This window comes from Cryptomeria japonica, chromosome 9, assembly GCF_030272615.1.
Source record: "Cryptomeria japonica chromosome 9, Sugi_1.0, whole genome shotgun sequence".
NCBI lineage: Eukaryota > Viridiplantae > Streptophyta > Pinopsida > Cupressales > Cupressaceae > Cryptomeria > Cryptomeria japonica.
In genome coordinates this window covers 143739126-143759761 of record NC_081413.1, presented here as the reverse complement: position 1 = coordinate 143759761, position 20636 = coordinate 143739126, and the positions used below count along the sequence as shown (strand labels likewise).

At 40.1% G+C, this 20636-nt stretch overlaps 1 protein-coding gene and 1 non-coding gene across 8 annotated transcripts in view; both read left to right on the top strand.

Moving 5' to 3' along the window:
* Positions 1-20636, top strand: part of LOC131059381 (protein PHYLLO, chloroplastic) — a 342343-nt gene that overhangs the window by 278864 nt on the left and 42843 nt on the right. For all 7 annotated transcript variants that reach the window (XM_057992608.2, XM_057992601.2, XM_057992594.2 and 4 more), the window contains 3 exons: positions 7679-7804; positions 7892-8023; positions 8193-8310. In XM_057992608.2, coding sequence (XP_057848591.2) covers positions 7679-7804; positions 7892-8023; positions 8193-8310 — 376 coding nt within the window. The remainder of the gene's footprint in view (positions 1-7678; positions 7805-7891; positions 8024-8192; positions 8311-20636) is intronic.
* TRNAA-AGC (transfer RNA alanine (anticodon AGC)) lies at positions 10292-10362 on the top strand. Its single transcript has one exon. It is a non-coding gene; the product is annotated as a tRNA-Ala (tRNA).

The following is a 20636-nucleotide window of genomic DNA, read 5'->3' as shown; positions in this document are numbered from 1 at the left end:
AAGTGAAAGTCATAGCTATGCCTTGTTCTCTCAACTTCTGATGTTGTATGTCAACCCATCTGCGAGTACAAGACAAGACTGGTGCCATCAAAGTATCTAAATCCACGACCTCGGGCTCATTCCAATCTAACCTTATTGTTTTGCTTTCTCGATCATAGGAAGACTGGATATGTCTGCCACTGTCCTGAGCTTGGTCGGCCACTCTATAAATCCTGCATTTCCTGATGAAATCCAAAGGCAATCTAGAATGCATTTTCCGTTTCACTTCAAGATCATCTAAGAGATTCATCATAAAATCTTCTATTTGGTACTCATGCCTAAACTTTCTGCCGACTGTCTCCTCTAAATGTCCATGTGGATCAAAGCTTTCTCTCAAAGCAAAAGATGAAAAAGAATACAAGGCTAACTCCTTCTTTGCGTCATCCATGGCTAAAGCATTAGGACATACCTCAACTGAATTGCCCAAAATGATGGTTACTGGAACTCCATTCTGATGTCTGTGTCTGAATGCCTTCACATATGCTGCCAACTGTCTTGTTACTTCAAGTAACACAATTCTGTCTGTCGGATATCTCGGCAACATGTATGGAGGTAAAGGACATCCATGCACTCTAATATAAGTGAACTTGGGAAACTGAATGAACCAAGCACCGTACCTCTTTATAAATTCCTGTGCATCCTGAGATAACCTGTTGTGAATTCCACCTTGCAACGTCCTGGTGATGTTCATCGTGAAAGTATCATTAACCAACTTATAGTTGCTTCCTGGCGGATGGTGCAAGTAGGCATAGGAATCACTAGCTCTGACCTCGCCGGGTCCTCTTCCAATCACTCCTCTGTGAGGTAGTCCTGCGTACTCAACACTCCTGATCAAGGCATAGATGACATATGAACTCATGTGGAAGGACTTAGTAGCCTTGAGTCTCCTCAACTGTACGTCCAAGCAATGGCTAATCATCCTAGCCCAATGTATCGTACCCTTTCCCTGAACAATCACCTGGATGAAGTAGAACATCCACTTCTCAAAATAGAAGGCATGAGGGGCTCCTGTAACTCGGTTGAGCATGGTAATCAAATCTCTGTACTCCTCCTGGAAATCAATCCTGTGCGGTGTGTTCGGGACCTTGCTCAGACGGGGACGGCTCTTAAGTAGCCAGTTCTTATTGATAATGCTTAGACAAGCATCTGGATCATCTTCGTACATTGATCTGGCTCCTTCTATGCTCTTGTATATCATGTCCCTGTGCTCTAGAAGATGGAAAGCTTCACTTATAGCTTCCTCTGAAAGGTACGCCAAAGTGTTTCCCTCTTTGGACACGATCGTTCTGGACTGTGGATCATAGTGACGAGCACACTCGATCATCAACTCATGGCACTGAACAGCTGGAGGAAAGTCGGCCGCCTTAATGATGCCACTCTCGATTATTCTCCGGGCGACAGGTGATGGCTTGCCAATGTAAGGGACCTCTCGAAACTTCTTCGTGCTGAAGTTACCCAAGTTGGTATCTCCAATGTTACTCCACTTGGACACGATCTTAGTCTCCACTTCTTCGGTCTTCTGATCTTCTTTCATGAGAGCTGAACGACTGGTGGATGCTCCCGCCTTCGGGGTTGCCATACCTACACAACATTTCATAATAAGTAACTAGATATTGCAATGCATAACATAGATTAGAGAGTAAATTTTAGGAAACTTCATGATAAGTCTTTGAGTTATCATTTCCTAAAATAAAACGATTGAGCTAGGAATTCAAAATCCAAAATTTAAGCTATGACGATCTAAAATTAAAACAATAAAACCAATATCGCCATACCTCAATAGAGAGCTAACTCTAGAATGCAAAATGAATAAAAATTCGCCTAGGCAAAATTGACGTTAGATAGCTTCGATGTGATCTTCAAATCAACGTTCCTCTTATCAACTTCGCCACTCTTCAAGTATTTGACGTGATCTCTAATGCATTTGACAAATTCGCCACCTTTGGTATGTCCTTGACGTGATCTTCAAAGCAACGTTCCTCTAAATGATCGATCCTTTATCAATTCGCTCAAGTGAAAACTAAGTTCGCTCCTCAAACACAATTCGCACTTTCTCCTTCAAGATCGCATGTAAGAGATGATAAATGATGATGTGAAAATGACGATCTTCATCTCCCCTTTATAGGCGCTTCTCACCATAATTACCTTAGGCCGACTTGTGTAAAAATAAGGCAATTTAAATGATTTTTAAATAAATAATAAAGGCTGACCTCTAAAATACCAAGCGCTCCTTTTGATTTTTTATTAATTTAATAATTAATTATTAAATGCCTTCCTTATTATTTAATAAATTCGATTTTTCTCACAAGGCAAAAAAAAACAATTAATTAATTAATACCATGCGCTATTTTAAATGCCATTTAATTGAATTTTCAAAACATATCGAATTTTAGCATTTAAAATAAATTCAAAAATATTTGTTTTGGGCGCCAAAATTTAAAAATGAAATATACATACCTCATCGCCCTGGTCCCTGACTGAGGGACAGGAGCGATCCATCAATTTGGTCTTAATCTTTGCACTTTTGACATCCAAAGTCTTCATCTCCACGTTCAAATCGACATTTTAGCTAGGTCCTTCGAGTTTGATTGACTTGTTTGTGCGAAGGAATGTCTTTAAATGTGATATCGCCCTAGTCCCTTGGAGAGGGACAGGAGCGATCCAAGTGTTTTCTCCATTCCAAGCTCATCTTAACGTTCACCTCCTTTGTATCGCCTTCCAAGCGATGTTTTAAACCTTGTGCAATTTTGCTTTAACGTGATCTTCGAAGGATAATAGGTATTTTGGCAAATATCGCCCTGGTCCCTTGGAGAGGGATAGGAGCGATCCTCATAACTTCTCCTTGACCTTTGTAAATTCGAGCCTCAATCATCTTTGTGAAGGACAAACAATGCTATTCTTTCATTCCATGCTCATTTCGCTTGAATTCCACAAGACATTTAAACGTTGGAAGGATCATCGCCCTTGTCCCTTGGGGAGGGACAGGAGCGATCTTGAAGCTCTAGCTAAAACGCATCATCCTTCAACCTTGGTTCCTTGTTCATTGCCTTTTAAAGGACGTCCTTGATCTTGCGTGAACTTGCCTTGACATGCATTTGAATGAAAATGAAGGATCCTATGCAAATCGCTCTGGTCCCTTCCTGAGGGACAGGAGCGATATAGCCTCTTTGTTCAATTTGATGATCATTTAACGTTTAACCCTTTTGCATATCACCTTGTTATGATGCCTTAGACCTTGTGTGATCCCGAAAAACCCTGACTTGGCATGAACTTGAAGGAAAATGAAGAATCCTAAGCAAATCGCCCTGGTCCCTTGGAGAGGGACAGGAGCGATATAGCTTCTGTGTTCAATTTTGAGGATCTTTTAACGTTTGAAGTCTTTGTATATCACCTTCTAATCATGCCTTGGACCTCATACGACCTTGCAAAACCTTGACCTTACGTGATTTTTGAGAGATTTGGCCAATATAATAAACATCGCTCTGGTCCCTTCCTGAGGGACAGGAGCGAACTTCAAGTCTTTGGGTTCATGCTTGCGTTCTCCAACTTGCAATTGTCTTCATTGGGTAAAACGTGATCCCTTGATCTTCGTTAATCACTTGATGCTTGTTAATCTTTCGAAATCTATGCCTTTATGCAAATTTCGCTCTGGTCCCTTGGAGAGGGACGGGAGCTACAAAGAATTTCGCCCTGGTCCCTGACTGAGGGACAGGAGCGATTTTGGCATTCCGGGTCATTCTCCTTCATGTCGGCACTTCAAGTTATATTCATTTGGTAAAACATATCTCCTTGGACCTCTTCAAATCATCAAATCATTAAAATCTTGCAAGTATAAGGCAATATTTGATTTGTAGCTCCTGTCCTTCACTGAGGGACAGGAGCGATTTTGCTCTTACAGGTCAAAATAACATGATTTCACAAGTTTAATCAATTCACGAGGCAAAAACGAATCATTCCCAATGCCTGGGATCAAAAATCAAAAAAAGTCAAAATTTGGTCAAAATTACTCAATTGGACAAAAATTCACACTTCATCTTCAACACTTAGACAAATTTAAGCTCTGCACTCAAAAAAATTCCAATTGAAAATAGACCATTTTGGCGAAATCATTGCATTCAAAATTTGCATTCTACAAAAGAAGCTCAAAAGCTCTCAAAACTGACTGGATTCTGGCCTGAAAAGACGGCAATTAAAACCCTAAGGCTTGACCCTAAATCCAGACAATTGACTGACTAACAAAACCCTAAAAGCGAAGCGAAAAGCGAGCGAAAAACGAGCAAAAAAGAGGGGGTCCCCATTTCAAATGGGGCGATGTGTGAAATGGTCACAACACATGGATGGGTTGGTGGAGTTGATTTTTCCACCTCCTATCAACAATCTCCCATATGGGATCAAATTTGAGGTTGTCCCCCTTGTTATAATTTTTTATGGACTCTTTGGTCCATGCCCTCATAAATACACCCCATTGCATTTTGATCCACATCTACAAACTGAAGAACTCTAATCGACGACTCGACACCTACAATCTACATATACAAAAAGATTGAAGTTACAAATTTATAATGAAAGACTTGAATTAAAAAATATATATTCAATTTGAATTTAAATTCAAAGTCTTGAGGTTACCTTCATGATCTATGTAGTTCTTTGTGCAAAAAAAGTTGTCAAAAACTAAAAACTATGCTTGCAACCCTTTCTCCTTCAAGCTTCTTTGAATAAGATCAGTCTAGCCATGGTTGACTCAAAAATTTGTTTCAAAGAAGTCAATGAACCAATAATACTTTACAATGTTAGGAAAACCATTGCAAACCTTGTGACACCCAATCTTACTAACAAAAAGATTAAAGTTACAAATTTATAATGAAAGACTTGAATTAAAAAATATATATATTCAATTTGAATTTAAATTCAAAGTCTTGAGGTTACCTTCATGATCTATGTAGTTCTTTGTGCAAAAAGGGTTGTCAAAAACTATGCTTGCAACCCTTTCTCCTTCAAGCTTCTTTGAATAAGATGAGTCTAGCCATGGTTGACTCAAAAATTTGTTTCAAAGAAGTCAATGAACCAATAATACTTTACAACATTAGGAAAACCATTGCAAACCTTGTGACACCCAATCTTACTAACTCTTTCCCTTGGGTGTGGTCTCTTATCAAATTAAGAACCCAAGGGTGATTGTAGATAAATTTTGTGATGCTCCTTGCATCATCTACAACTAGTGTCATCCAATCAAATTTGTATATGCCCTCCAAAAGAAGCATGTGCTCCAAAAGAAGGTCAAGGCAATGTACTGCACAAGTTGTCCAAAAAAGTGTCTTATGTTTGTCTTGGAGCAATCTTCCAACTACCACATATGCTATTGCATTATCACTTATGATTTGCACCACATTTCCTGTGCCCACCTCCATGACAACTTCCTCCAACATTAGATACAATGTTTATGCATTTTTTAATTTATTATAGGCATCCACTGATTTCAAAAAAATAAAAAACCTTACCATTTGAAGCTACCAAAACATTGATAATTTTGCAGTTTTCCCCATTTGTCCACGCATTTGTAAGAATATTGCAGCCATGTTTTTTCCATTCCTTCTTTTGTTTCTCTTCTATTAGCCTTTCCCTTTCAATTGCATTCATAAGCAACATATAAGTATAAAGTGAAAGTACAAAAGTTTAATTTTAAACACAAAAAATAGCCTTAATTCAACATAAATTATTATAAGTCAATGAACACAAATTTAGCCAAAAATTCAACATAAATTAATATAAGTATAAATTAGCATAAGATTTAAATTAACTAACCCCCTACTCTCCTACTGAAGTCTTTGCGAGACGTGCCTTGTAGCCTTTCTCATAACTGTCAATGTAGTTATCGAATTCTCCTAATAAGGACTACTCGCTACTTTGTAAGAAATGTTGTTAAGTACCAAAAATCAACACGTGCCACATTTGCTTGCTCATGCACCTCCTTATTCCACCTCTAGGTGTGTTTTTGGGCACAAAAAAACTATATGGCGTGTGTGTAGGTGTATGTGTTGCCACTAGAACTCTAATTGGAGTAGGCGAAGTGGAGATGGATTTGCTTTGAATGTGTGTACCATGAAGAGAGCTCACAATTCCTTGACATGTCATATCTTCATCTGATTTTGGTTGGATTTGAGCACCATGACCACCAGCTATGGATGCTGCTATGGCTTTCCTTTGTTCTCTTCATTTGCAATTTTTTATCTTTCGCCAAGGGACAAAGGGAAGTCATCTCTCTTTTTATCTCTTTGGTGGTGTTGATACAGACAATGAGTAATGCCTACAAGATGGTATTTGAGGCAATTTATGCCTCCGTTATATAAGTTTGTGTATCTAATTGAAATAATTGTCCTAGGTATCTATCCTTGATGGGCATATTTCCAACCAAGGTCTTTAGCTCTAGTAGGACAAGTGTCGATAATCAATGGTGGCATCAATGGAGTGGATTCTGAGGCTGAACCTGATTCAGAAGTTAATCTATTTGCCATTATATGATGTATATAACCTACACCTACAAATTGAAAGCGGAACATTTTTATTTTTAAATACAAAAAAATAACCTAAATTATTCATAAATTACTCAAAATCAGCCTAAAATTAGTTTAAATCAGTGAGAATTTAATTTAATCTAAAGATTCTAAACACTCTTTTCAAAAAAAAATAAAAAATAAAAAAATAAGGTGTATGCAAACAACAGTGGAAATAGTAAAAAAGATGAGAAAAAAATCATCAAAAATGGTGATGAATCCTATTTTTTGGAATTTAAATGCAAAAATACTACTTAGTTTTAGCATATGATGAATTTTTTTAAACCTAAATGCTAGATTTTGCAGCCAAAATGAAGTAAAATGTGTAAAAAACAAAAACTGACCTGTGCTTCAAATCTGCCTTCCAAACTTGCCAAAAAATCCCTTTTGATCTTCTCTCATCAATGGAAAAATGTTGTAAATAGTGTGTTTGATGTTGGAGAGGATTTCCTTGCCTTTAGAGTGAAAATGGGAGGCGTTTTGATGTTTTGGGCATCTTTTCTGACCCATCAGCCTTTTGTGCTGTCATCAATAAATTTTAAACACACACTCACCGATTTTTTGGTGAGAACTCACCAAAAAGCCAGCAAGTTTTTTTGGCAAGTAAATGTGATGAAAACTCATTTTTCATTTAACTCAACTAGTATTCGTCAACTCACTGAATATGCCATCTATGATTATTACCTTGGCTAATGTTCATAGGTGTGTGCCAAGTGTCCCTAATCCCCATATGGTGAGCGTGAAGTGTGTGAAAAGTGTGATAGGAGTTACAAATGAAATGTAATTACAAGATTCCCTTCCAAAGGGACAAAATTGGTGTAGAAAAGTGATACCTCACAAATTTGCTTGCCAAATGAACTTGAAATTCATATGGAAATAACACATACAAACTTAGACTATCATTATGACTGTAAATCTAACAAAATAAGGGGTAATCCAAAGAAATATGAACACACAAAACTTGCAAGGAATTTTAAGCTATGTTTGGACTGAATAAATATTAAGGTTTGATTTGAGGTATATCATCAAGAGGATTCTACTAAACTGGGAAAAGTTTTTAGCTCTCTTGAAATTCTATTGGTTGGCAGGGTAAATCATATGCTTGTTCGAACAAAGGAAGAGCTTGAGAGCGCTTTGTTGATCTCTCAGGAAGGAAAACTTGATTGGGTGATTGAAGTAGACAGTAATATTGAAGAGAATATCACACATCATAGGTATTATGCATGTCATCAGTTCGAAAAGCTGCATTTCCTTTAGCATATTTAGTTACAATTCTCCAAGTAATAAATGTTTTTATGCAGAGTTATACAGCAGTCAGCCCTTCAAGTTGCAGAGCATGCTTTCAATATCCTTTCCAGATATTCTGAATATACTGACATGGAGATTAATACTTCTGAAATTTGTGTTCTCAAAATGGAATATTCACGTTACAGGTAAATTTGCAAAAATATTCTAAAGTTGTTTGGCTGAAATTGATTCAGTGTTTGTGTTCATCATTCCGTGAAACCACAATTTGAAGGAATTGTTTCAGCTCACTTGATTTTGATCTTATTTTAGGATAGCCATCAAAATTACAGGCATTGACATCTCTTTTTTGGACAGGATTCCACTCTTTGCTCCACTCACAACTGCTAGTAAGAAAAATCAATCTGAAGAAACATATAGGGAAGGGTTTCTCTTGACACTCATTCTTTATAATGGGAACAAGGGATATGGTGAAGTAAGCAGTAATATATTTCTTTCGAACAGTATAGTAAACATCTTATGATTTTCATCTTTCTTTTTTTTCAAGTATATAGTAGCATTATTCATTGCTTACCCGATTTAGTACTAAACTTATACCAACAAAGATGAGTGCAATTCAACGGCCATGAGATTGTTTGAGTTATATATTTTCATCGTCTCATCTTTTGTACTTTTATCTATGCACATTCAACAGTACACCATTTTGTGTGTGCATACACAGAGATTAGTACCCATCATTGGCATAGTGATAGGACACAGGTGTTCCTATAGTTGATTGAAAGAGACAAATTTTATTTATTCATAACAATATGGAAAACAATTTATGAAATCAAACAACCCAGAACTCCATCAAAAGTAGAGTAAGCAAAGAGTGTTTTACATTGTAAACAAATTGCCAGGAGCAGAAAGGTGGTTTTTCCATTGTTAGGGTGGTTTTGCATGTAACAATTGCAGTTACAGGCGTGTCTTAATGATTCTATATGTGTCATGCAATTTCATCAGTGGCATGGTAGACTCATCCAGATGATTGTGGCAGCTTAATCCATTTCAAATAGTAAAAGAAAGTAATGATAGAAACATTGTCTTCTAAATTTTGAGAATCCTTTAATGCACACGGTTTCAGTCATAAGAAAAGAGAATGAGAGGAAGAGTTAGTGAATTCTAGTTGGTGTAAAGAGTAGTTGAGTGAGTATATCAGTAGGAGTATACTGTGCATGCTCTAGCTGAGGTCTTTGTAATTGACTTGGCCAAAAGGAAAAGGAAGAAGTTGAGCATTTGCAACTTCTAACTTGTTTCTCATACTGAAATATCCCCTGTACTGAAATGACTGAAAACAAGGAATATTTAACTGTCCAAACTGCATGTTATACTGTTCTGAGATTTGCGTGTTATGCTGACAGAGTGTCTCAGAATTTTCAGTCTGATATGAAGGTCTCCAAACATATACTTCTCTTGAATTATCAACCATAAAAGACTCCTAACATATTGGACAATCATCAAAGATGTATTTGCTATTGAATTAAAGAGTTCTATGCTACTTTAGACACACTTACATGCACCAACAGCTTGCTGTCATTTTGACAAACAGTTGGCATGAGACCTCAGACAAGCATGATATATGAATGCAACCTTATTTTCTTTTCTTTTATTCAAAAGGATGTTTCAATAAGTCCTTACAATGATTATGCAATGACCCAAACTCAACCTATTATGGACTCATAAATTTCTGAGTACAAAGACAGCCATGACCTCATATATATATATATATATATATATATATATATATATATATATATATATATATATATATATATATATTTATATTTGTATATATACCATCAAACATTCATTGAAATCAACATCAAAATGAACCTGGTTGAGACGCCTTGATGCAAGGATGGAGAAGCAATCAATATCCTATTTGTTGAGCCAATTCCACCATCAAAAATGAAGGGTTTCCAAAGTCACCCCTGCTGCTGCTGATGTAAGTCTGATGCATCAGTGAATGACTGCAACTAGTCCTCAAAACATGTTCGCCCTTCCTCCACAAGTGTAGCGCTATCTCTATTAATGAGATTTGATGCCAAATGAATGAGCTATGAGCAAAATTGAGGGTATAGGCTGACTGCAACGATTTTTACTTCAGACTGATATGGCGCTAATCTCTTCACAATACACCCTTAAATTGTCACAATATGAATCGCCTTGCCTCTCCAAGATTATCGCTGCCTTCATGAGGATGATTCGATGCCCGTATGAAGAAATATAAACCAAGTCGTGGGTTATAGACTTATAGTAGACTGGTACAATTTCTTCTCAGAATTGATTGAGACACTAAACACCTCTTATTCCTCCTTCAAAATGCCTCAAAAGGAATCGCTCTTCCTCCCTTGTGCTGATGCTTGTTGGTGTTGGAAATAAGCCACACCCGGACCGATGATGGACTGATCCAAGAGGGGCCAGTAGCTCAGTGGTAGAGCACTCCAGCAGCGTTGGAAAGTCCTAGGTTCGAGTCCTAGCTGGTCCATGTCTCAACATGGTATCAGAGCCAAGTCCAGGCTAGGAGCCCCAAGCACACGAGAGGTGTGGCTTAAGGGGGGGTGTTGGTGTTGGAAATAAGCCACACCCGGACCGATGATGGACTAGTCCAAGAGGGGCTAGTAGCTCAGTGGTAGAGCACTCCAGCAGCGTTGGAAGGTCCTAGGTTCGAGTCCTAGCTGGTCCATGTCTCAACAATGCTGTCTTCTAGGATGAAGTGTGATGCAAAAATGAGCCTCAAGGAATAAAATCGTGGAAGTATGGGTTTGATCAGATTTAGTTTCAGAACTGATATGACTCTTGCAATCAACACAAAATCTCACCCAAATGCTTCTACCAAGGTCGGCTAACTCCTCCCTCAATGCTATTACAAGTGTGGATCGAAATGAGCCCTTGGAACACAAAATCGTGGTACACACAAGCTGATACAAGTCTGAAGATGTCTGATATGTAAACTCAGAAATCGGAAGACTTCTAACACCAAAAATTGCCTCCAATGATCTCCAATTTGCACCCTATCAAAATCGGCCCTTGTCCATTAATGAAGCTTGAGTGAAAGGACTGATTTGTCCTTCCCAACCACCATAAACTCGTTATGCACAATGTGGAAGACTGAGTATCCCTCACTCCCAGCTGCAACCCCTCGGAAGCTCTTTCACTCCCTCAGTTATGCTATCTATGGGAGTTTTCGTTCCCAAAGACAAAGTTTGCAGACACCTCTCAGCTCCACAAAACCCAAATCAACTCAATTATCAACTCCTGGCTGATTAGAAGATCAACTTGATCTCCCTTTATACTTTTTCACCCCACATCCAGAAGCTTCTAGAAGTGACTTTATGATATAATATTCTACGAAACCCGGGGACACGTCCCCTACCTGAAAACCCCCGTCCCAGTCCCGGGGACGTTTCGGGGACTTGGGAACGGCCAGGGGACGTCCCTCCCCCCTCCCCCGTCCCCAAATTGTCAGAATTTTGAGGGGACGTCCCCGAAACGGGGGGACGGATTGGGGACGGCTAGACGTCCCCCACATCTAGAGCTAGGGAAAAATATTATAAAAAAAAAGTCGTATTTTCAAATTTTTTTTTAATTTTTCTAACATGGGCCCTCTATATTGAAAAGATTTAAAAAACAACTATCAATTTTTTTATTATTGAATTTGAATAGTTATGAAATCAAAATACGACTATCTATATTTTATTATTTTTCTAACATGGGCCCTCTATCAAAAATTAGAAGGCAACATTAAATTTATTAATTCATATCAAATATTTTTAATTTTAAATCAATTCATATTATAAATTTTAAAATTTATAAATAGAAAATAAATTAAATAATAAAATATTAAATAATAAATATTATACTTTGCTTTTTAGTATTTACTTAGTACTATTTTGATTTCCATATCGCAATTGCCAATGAAACAATATGGCAGCAGTGTGGCCTTTGGGCATTTTGTATGTTATTTCTTTAATATCTATTATGATATGCATATTGACAATGTGAATGAATTGAAATTCTGAATTATGAGTGCATATTGAGTATTGAGTCTATTGATAATGTTGTATGTTCGATGTTTGCATTCTAAAATGTTTTCATAGTATCATACACATGCTATATCCATGTTTTCATATGAATATAATGTATAGATGCATGCTTTATCCATGTTTTCATATGAACATTTAGAATTTTCCTATATATTTTAAATTTTCCCTATATTTTATATAGCCGTCCCCCCCCCCCCCCCCCCCCCGTCCCCAAATTTGGCAAAAAAAATTGCCGTCCCGGAAACTAGGGGTAACGTAGATAATATTTAATTAAGTCACTTTTATTAAATTAATTAAATATAAAGTCATCTTTTAATTTTAATTTATTTGATAACTTTATAAATAATTAACTTAATATAATTAATTAAGCTATCCATGAAAAAGAAAAAATTATTTGGATAACTTAACTAATTAAATTAATTAATCAATTCTCCTCCAAAAAAGGGAACATTACACATACAGGGTTTTCTACATTTATAATTTTAAATGTGTAAATGTACTTCAATTTCTTACATGGTTTTTCATCTTTATTTCATATAACTATTTGCATGAAATAAATATTACACTGATTAATTCCAAAACCTCAAGAACACCAAGTGCAGCACTGTTTGCATTATCATTTCTGTCATTTTAAGGTTCAATTCAAGTAAAGACAATATACACGTGTACAATTTTTCCATAAGTATTTGATCTTGAGAGATAGAAATCGTTTAATGATCCTTCCTCTATTCCTTGGCCTAGAGAAATAGTCATATGGATCTACTAGTAGACCAATAAATCTTGAACTACAACGTCCATTGGATTGTGTATTGATGATTTGGATGACTTATTTCAAACACTTGGGGGTACACAATTATTTGCATTCTGTTTGGAAAATCATTATAACAATACTATTTTAGATAATTTTGTTATGCATTCTGTTCGGAAAATCATTATCTACATTTTGTTTTAGAAAATCATTAAGGCCTTTGAAACCATACAAACCTTCATGATGCACGCAATTTTCACTATTTTATCACTTAAACGTAAAATTAGGTGTGCATGCACTTTTTGTTTATAAAAATATTTTTAAATGCTATTAGGTTAGTTTTTGTTTTAAAAAATTGTTTTTAAAATTTTGTTTTTAAGTTTTTGGGCCCAGTGGTGGGTCTCCTTGGGTTTGCCCAGATTGATCTTGAGTTCACCCAACATACTACTCAGGCACCTTGGGCATATCCACAAGCATACCCATACTAGATCAGGACCTAAACTTTATCCATATGGGGACAAAGAGCTAAATAGCAATACCTGGTAACATAAGTTTCAAGTGTTGATTTGCAGATTTCTTGAAGGGTTTTTGATGAGGTTTGTGTTGTCGGGAAATACGTATATCTTATGTTTTGGTAGTAATGTTATTTGTTAGTAGTTAGTTAGCTGACAGGTAGGTAGTTGGAGTCGCGATGGTTGTGTCGCACCCCTTCGGCTATTATATATTGTACTACCTGCAGGTATTGAAGGATATGATGTTTATGACAAATAATATTATCGACATTGGGTGCATTCTAAGTCATTAATGGAAGCTTATTCTCGTATTCATCTTGTACTTGCATTGTTCATTTTTGCATTACTTTTGTACTCTTTCTGTTTACCCTGTGAGGCAAACATTTGGCGCCGTTGCCGATTTCAAACCTGGGAATGGGAGTAACCCGTATGGCACGATGATAATGGGCCAACCCCTGGATGAAGGGACAAGCACCCCTGAGGGAGAAGAGCCGGAAGAATTGTTCGACGAAGAGAGAACACTAACGGTGGACTTCTGGTGCATCCTTCACGCAGCAATTGAAACCCACGTACGAAGGGAAGCCATGCAAGAAGACGTGGCCGAAAGTGCTGTGTGGTCTACCCTATCAATGAACCAGTTGATGACCAACCTTCCCAATTTGTTGGCTCAAGCGTTTCTTGCTCTCCAAAACCGCCGAGAGGAAACCTATCGCGAAAACCGCCATCAACAGATCTTGCAGCAGTACGAGGAGAGGGGTCGACGAGAGGAAGAGGAGCGTGATGAAACCCGATGAAGGACAAACAATCCCTGAACTGTGAATGGAGAAATGAAGAAGAACACTGTTATAGTCATAGGAATTATGTTAACATACATTGTATACAAGAGAATGAATTAATAAGGTGTTCTTGTTTTAAACGTGTTCTTGTATACAACCGTGCGATGGATTTGGAAAGTGAAGGCAAAACATCGCGGAAGAAAAAGGACAAGTCCTCTGCAGAAGAGGAGTCCTCGGGAGAAAGCAGCAGTGATGAATCATCAAGTAAGAAGGTGCAAGCTCTTCAAAAGGATATGCACCGTATGATGGAATTTAAGAACATGAAAGGAAGCACGAGTAAAAACGAAGACGTGTGGTGCACGGAATGTAAGGAAGAATGTAATGTCCCCGTCTCATTGATGCTCTTTCAGTGGTCCATTAGCCTATTCCTGAGACCCGTAGGCTAGGTGGAATGAGGAATGAGGGTCTAGCCTTGATGAAATGAGGACTTACTATTTTTAGTAAGTCAGGAAATGACCATTCTAGTGTTACTGTCCTACTGATTTCTCCTTGTTTTGCCTCTAGTCGCAATGATCATGTTTTTCTGAGCATTAATTCTTGACTTATTATTTTTAGTAAGTGGCTATGTGGCACAATTCTATTTTTGGCAGTAGACAGGGTTCTGATTCTGCAGCAGTTCTGTGGTCGTTCGGGCTCAGTTTCATCCTAGTTGTGATAATAATCAGTACGGGAGACATTTGCGACATAATTAAATATTATTTCCTTATCCTAAGGTTAATATTTAATTAATCTATTTATTGGCTACTGGTTTATTAAATTTGGGATTAATGGCTATTTTACCTAAGTTTGGCGAAATTCAGGTGTACTATGGGATGAGAAATATTTTAGAAGAATATTATTTCACTTTTGCATCGCCATTATTTGCCTAAGCGTTTAACGTGGGTCCTCCCCCTTCCTGGGCGTGAGTTTTGACTTGAGAGAATGTGGCGCTACACTTGGGTCCACATGTAGTGGAATGAAATTCAAATGCAAGGCGTGGAATTTGGAGGAATGTCATTTGAATTTGAAGAGTGAAGTTATAAATATGAGGCTTGGGCTCCCATTTGCATTATCTTGAAAATTTGTAATGTTATGTTGCTGGATTGGCGACAGAACTTGAGGCTTCGGAGTGCGTCTCCCTAGTGCTACTCAGTTTCGTACTTGAAATACAGTACTTAGCTGTGCATTGTATTCTTCTACATTCTCAGATTTTTGCCATAAACATTTTGGTGTTGAAGTGATCCTGGAAACTTGCTGGTTTCGCCTGTGGCTGAAGCACATTTTTGCTCACACCTCTCTGCTAGAGCGACTGACAGTTATGGGTATCATTCCTATCTTCCTTCCCAGCACTGGCGATAAACTTTGTAAGTTTATAGCATGTTTGTTTAAGTTTTGAATTTATTATGCCAAATCGAAATTCCTAGGCTAGGCGTGGGTTTTTTGCCTTGCATTGGCATGCGTGCAAATTAAATAAGGGTCTGTTTGGGGTGTTGTTTTGATTGGTTGCCATTGCATATGATGTACGGTGGGTTTGGGACTGGTTTGAGCTAATTTGGATGTAAAATGAGGGAGTTATGAATATTTTGGCATTTCTCTAGGCTGCTGGTCTGTGTCTCTAGCCTGCAGATTGGTTGTAACAGAAATTTATATCTTTATTGTAGAAATCTGCATTACTCTCCTTCTATCATTTCTATTATTGTAAGGTTAGGTAGTAGTACTACTAACCAGTTCTATCTTTGTAATTCTCATCCCGCTGAATAAGTGGAAGAGGCTGACTTGCCGCCTGATATGCAACAAATTTGTAATTTTCAGTCCTCCCGCTAAATAAGTGGTCGAGTGATAAGTAATGCTATGGTCCTCCCGCTGAAATATGCGGTGGAGTGATTGTTTAATGTAATGTCCTCCCGCTGGAATATGCGGTAGAGTGATTGTTTAATGTAATGTCATCCCGCTGAAATACGCGGTAGAGTGATCGTACTTCAATTCCTTGTGGTTTCTCCTTGGTCGGTTTACTGCCAAGAGTTTGGTTTCTATCCTACTGGATAAGCAGAAGGGGCTGGCTTGCCGCCCATGCATTGTAATTTTCAATTTGATTATTGTTGCTGACGATCCCCGGAACATCGTATGCTCTCACCCTCCCAGTTTGGGATCTCGGTGAACAAAAGGTGGAAGGGTTCCCTTTCAGTTGTTTGGGTTTATTTCTCTAACCTTAACGGGTTACTTGTTGTGGATGCATTGTTATTGGCCTAAAAACAAAAAAAAAAATTTAGGGGGATATTACAAAGGTGGTCACACAAAAGGCACCTGCCCGAAGAAGGCATTCTACGAAATTTGCCAAATGTTGGGACACGCCGTCAAAGAGTGTCCCTACAACATGAAAACAAAAGGGAACCAAGTATTCTTCACGCAAGAGCAACCCTCACTGTCCGCAGCAGCGGGCTCCGCCCAGCCGCAAGCCGACGCCACTGCATCATCCGGTGGTTATAGAGGTAACCGAAGACGAGGGAGAGGCAACAACAACAACAACAACAATCGGAGCATAATGCAGTATGACGCTAAGGGGCGGCCAATAATTCAATGTTGGACCTGCAACCTATGGGGGCACTTCGCTCTGGAGTGCCTGAATACTGAAACCCCCTAGAGCCTGTGTAGATGGTGCAGCCCCGGTGATCACGATGACACAAAATGTCCTAAGCCGGGGGTGAATCTGCTCAATATTGAGAAGACGGGCGAAGACAAAGAAGTATTGGCGATCACTCGTGCTCAGGCGAAGAAGGCAACATATCCCAACCCCCGCACAGAGAAGGAGAGACTGCGGGAGGCAAAGGCCGACATTGAACGGGAGATGGCGGCAGAAGGACGAAAGAACACGGAGATGATGAATCCCTCAACCCTCCTGAAAGCGGAAAAGAATATCATTGGGCAAGTCTTGCAGATGGAGGTGCCGATAAAGGTAAAAGACCTTCTAGACTCCATGCCACATTTGAGGACTGCCATCCTCAGCAATGTGCAAAGCACCGCACACGCACCTTCAAGTGCACCACAGGTGGAGGTTCCCGTCATCCCTTTGACTGACCCGATGTCACTAGCCTTGAACAATGGTAGACACCCAGCTGTGGTAGAAATGGGCATCCTTGGGACCATTCTGAAGGACACCATTGTGGACGGGGGTGCTAGGGTGAATGTACTACCAGAAGAGACATGGAAGAGGCTAGGGAAACCCACCCTGTGGCCACCCACATTCAATCTGGTGGGAGCCGACCAACATGGCATCAAGCCACTCGGCATATTGATGGCCCAGCAAGTGACAATTGGTACGCAACCCTCCTGTTAGATTTTGTAGTTATTCCCTTGAAAAAGAAAGGCTATGACGCCATCCTGGGGAGAGTGTGGTTGATCACAGCGAGGGTGAACCATAACTGGAAGAAAAATACACTCTTCATGGAGAAGGGAGGGCGGAAATATATCATTGATCTACGGACCCAAGATGTTGGCGAAGAGCTCACCTCTTACGACTCGAACTCAGAGGACTCTAATAAATGGGAATGGGATTCCAACGAAAGCAAAGGCAAGAACGCGATGGAGCCAAACAATGAAGGGGTACTCGAATTGGAGGAATGTTCTGAAGACGAGGTGTGCTCACTCAACGGGCTCTTCCATTGGCAAATGGAGGATTACGAACTTTTTCAATGCAACATGTTGCAGATAGAGGAGCCCGCCGATAAGGAGGTCTTCCCTCTGAAATATAGAGAATATAAGGAGGGGGAAGCCTGAGTGGACGAGGCACCCGCACATCAGTTCCAGAAAGACAAGCCAATTCAATTTGAAGAGTCCAAGCTGAAGGCAACAAATTTGGGAAAGGAGGAGGACCCACGGAATATATTATTCGGGGATGACTGGGATCCCATGCTGAAGGCAGCGGCTTTCAAAATATTTTTGGAGTTTAAAGATGTCTTCGCATGGACGTATAAAGACCTGAAGGGGGTACCTCTCGAACTGTGCGTGCACCGCATCCCGTTGGTACCCGGGGCCTAGCTTGTACGAAAAAGACCGTACCGGATGAACCGCAACTATGCAACGCGGGTGAACGAAGAGATAGAAAAAATGCTAGAGGCCGGTATCATTTTCAAAGTACAGACAAGTGAATGGGTGTCGCCCATAGTCATTTCATTAAAGGAGGCTAACCAAATAAGGATTTGTGTGAACTTTCGGTGTCTCAATGCAGTTACGATTAAAGTGTTGTCGGGAATAATCATTATGTTATGTTTATGTTGTTGTCGGTAATAATGAGTTACGGCGGTCAGTTAGTTAGCCGACGGGTAGGTAGTTGGAGTCGCGACGGTTGTGTCGCACCCCTTCGGCTGTCATATATTGTACCGCCTCCGGGTGTTGGGGGACATGTAATGTTAGTCGTGTCACATGTATTGTTGACAACGGATATAATATGAACATCCTTTGACATTAATGGAAAGCTTATTCTGGTACTTCTTTTATAATTGCATTGTACATTGCTGTTCGATTTCTGTATTCTTCCTGTTTACCCAGTGAGGTAAACATTTGGCGCCGTTGCCTAGACGAACTCAGGAACGGAAGACACGGATGGCGCACAGACACAATGGGCCTACCCGTTGGTGAAGTAAACCCGGAGAACCGACGACAGCAAATTTTACGAGAATTTCATGAGCGCCAGGATGACGGACGTAGGGAAGACCGACGAAGGACAAATAATCCTTAAATTGTGAAAGGAGAGAAATAAAGCACACTGTTGATTGTATACAAAAGAATGAATTAATAAAGACGTGTTGTGTTTTGATTTATGTGTTGAGAAACATGAAATTGTACCACAATTAATGCCCAATTTACTGAATAAAGACAGAAATAAGAAATTAGAAACCGACGAGTGGGAGGCTGCGTAGAAGGCTTTGATTCTGGAACGTGTAGAACGTAGACGGAGGCTGAGGCAACTTGCCGAAGGACGACCTGCCGAAGGGTTGCCCGAAGGGAACCAAGGAGGTGTCACGGAAGGTGCAGAAGCCGAGGGGAATTTCTACGCGTTGCCAGACTACGGTAGAGCGAGAAGCCTTGAAGAGTTTCTGGAGGAAACTAGGTTACGGAGAGAACTAGTTGAAGAGACTCGAGATCGGTTCAAAAACTTATCTCTCACGCCACAAAGGGAGGATCACCGAAGGGAGCCGGGCACGGGTGACGACGAAGCGCCACAAAGGGAGGATCACCGAAGGGAGCCTGGCACGGGTGACGACGAAGGGGAAGTTAACCGCACGGTAGGTATAAGGCAGAACACCGTACCTTTGGTCACCACCACAGGAGGCATCAGCGGCATCGGAGGGAGCAGCACCGGAGGGCAGACACAGCCACAACCACCTCCAAGTAGACGATTTCCATCAATGGCGACCAAACAGAAGTTACCCAAATTCAACGGGGATAGCAAAGATGATCCCGCACGGCATTGCCGTACATGCGAAACCATCTGGACAGCCAACGGGGTGACTGACCAGGATGAATGGATGAAGCAGTTCCCCACCACACTGAGAGGAGTGGCTATTGACTGGTATGCAGACTTGGATAAAACCAGTGTAACTACGTGGGATGAATTGAAGAAGGCATTCGAGAAGGAATTCCGGCTTCTCCGGGATGATAACGAGATAGTTTCCGAAATCTACGGAACAAAGCAAGGAAAGAAGGAGACCGTACGGGCGTACGGGCGCCGACTAAAAGAGTTAGTCGGGAAAATGGAAAGCCAACCGGCCGATGGCTTGAAGAAGAGGTGGTTTGTCGAGGGTTTGAACCCTAAGCTACGACGGAAGATGAAAATTGTGCCTCCAACATCCTACGACGACGCATACAACCGGGCCATGGACCTGGAAAGTGAAAATAAGACGGCCAAAAAGAAGAAGAATAGATCTTCATCATCATCTGAAGATGATGACACATCGGAAGAAGAAAGTAGTAGTGACGAGAAGTCGAGGAAGAAAGTCACAGCCCTTCAAAAAGATATGGAAAGGATGTTAAAAGAATTTAAGACAATGAAGGGGACTACAAGTAAGGACGATGAACTATGGTGCACGGAGTGTAAGGAGAGCGGCCACACGAAAGGTGCCTGTCCCAAGAAGGCATTCTGCGACATCTGCCAGATTATGGGGCATTCTACGAAGGAATGTCCATACAATCTGAAGGCACGTAACCAACAAGTGCTCTTTGCGCAGGAGCAGCCATCCACATCGGAGGCAAACAATAATGCATCATCTGGAGGATACCGAGACAACAGATGCGGCGGTGGAACCACCGTACGGTAGCACGTCCACCACCGTGCGGTGGAAACCACTGCTGTCGCGGAGCACGAAGACAAACGCAGCCCCTGCACAAACAAACACAGTCGTACGGTGGAGGGTGTTGACCGCACGATCGGAGGTGCCAGTGCTGTTGTTGACCGTACAGGGAGGTTGTATGGCCGGGGTGCCATTGGGGACATTACAGTGCCTAAAAAAAAAAAACGACGACGGATTGAAAAATGATTCGATGACATCTGGAGCCTGGACACTGAAAATATTGGAGTGTAGAAGAAGGGTTTTGACATCATAAAATAACACAGAAATGATGCGGGCCATGGATTTTCGTGGGGT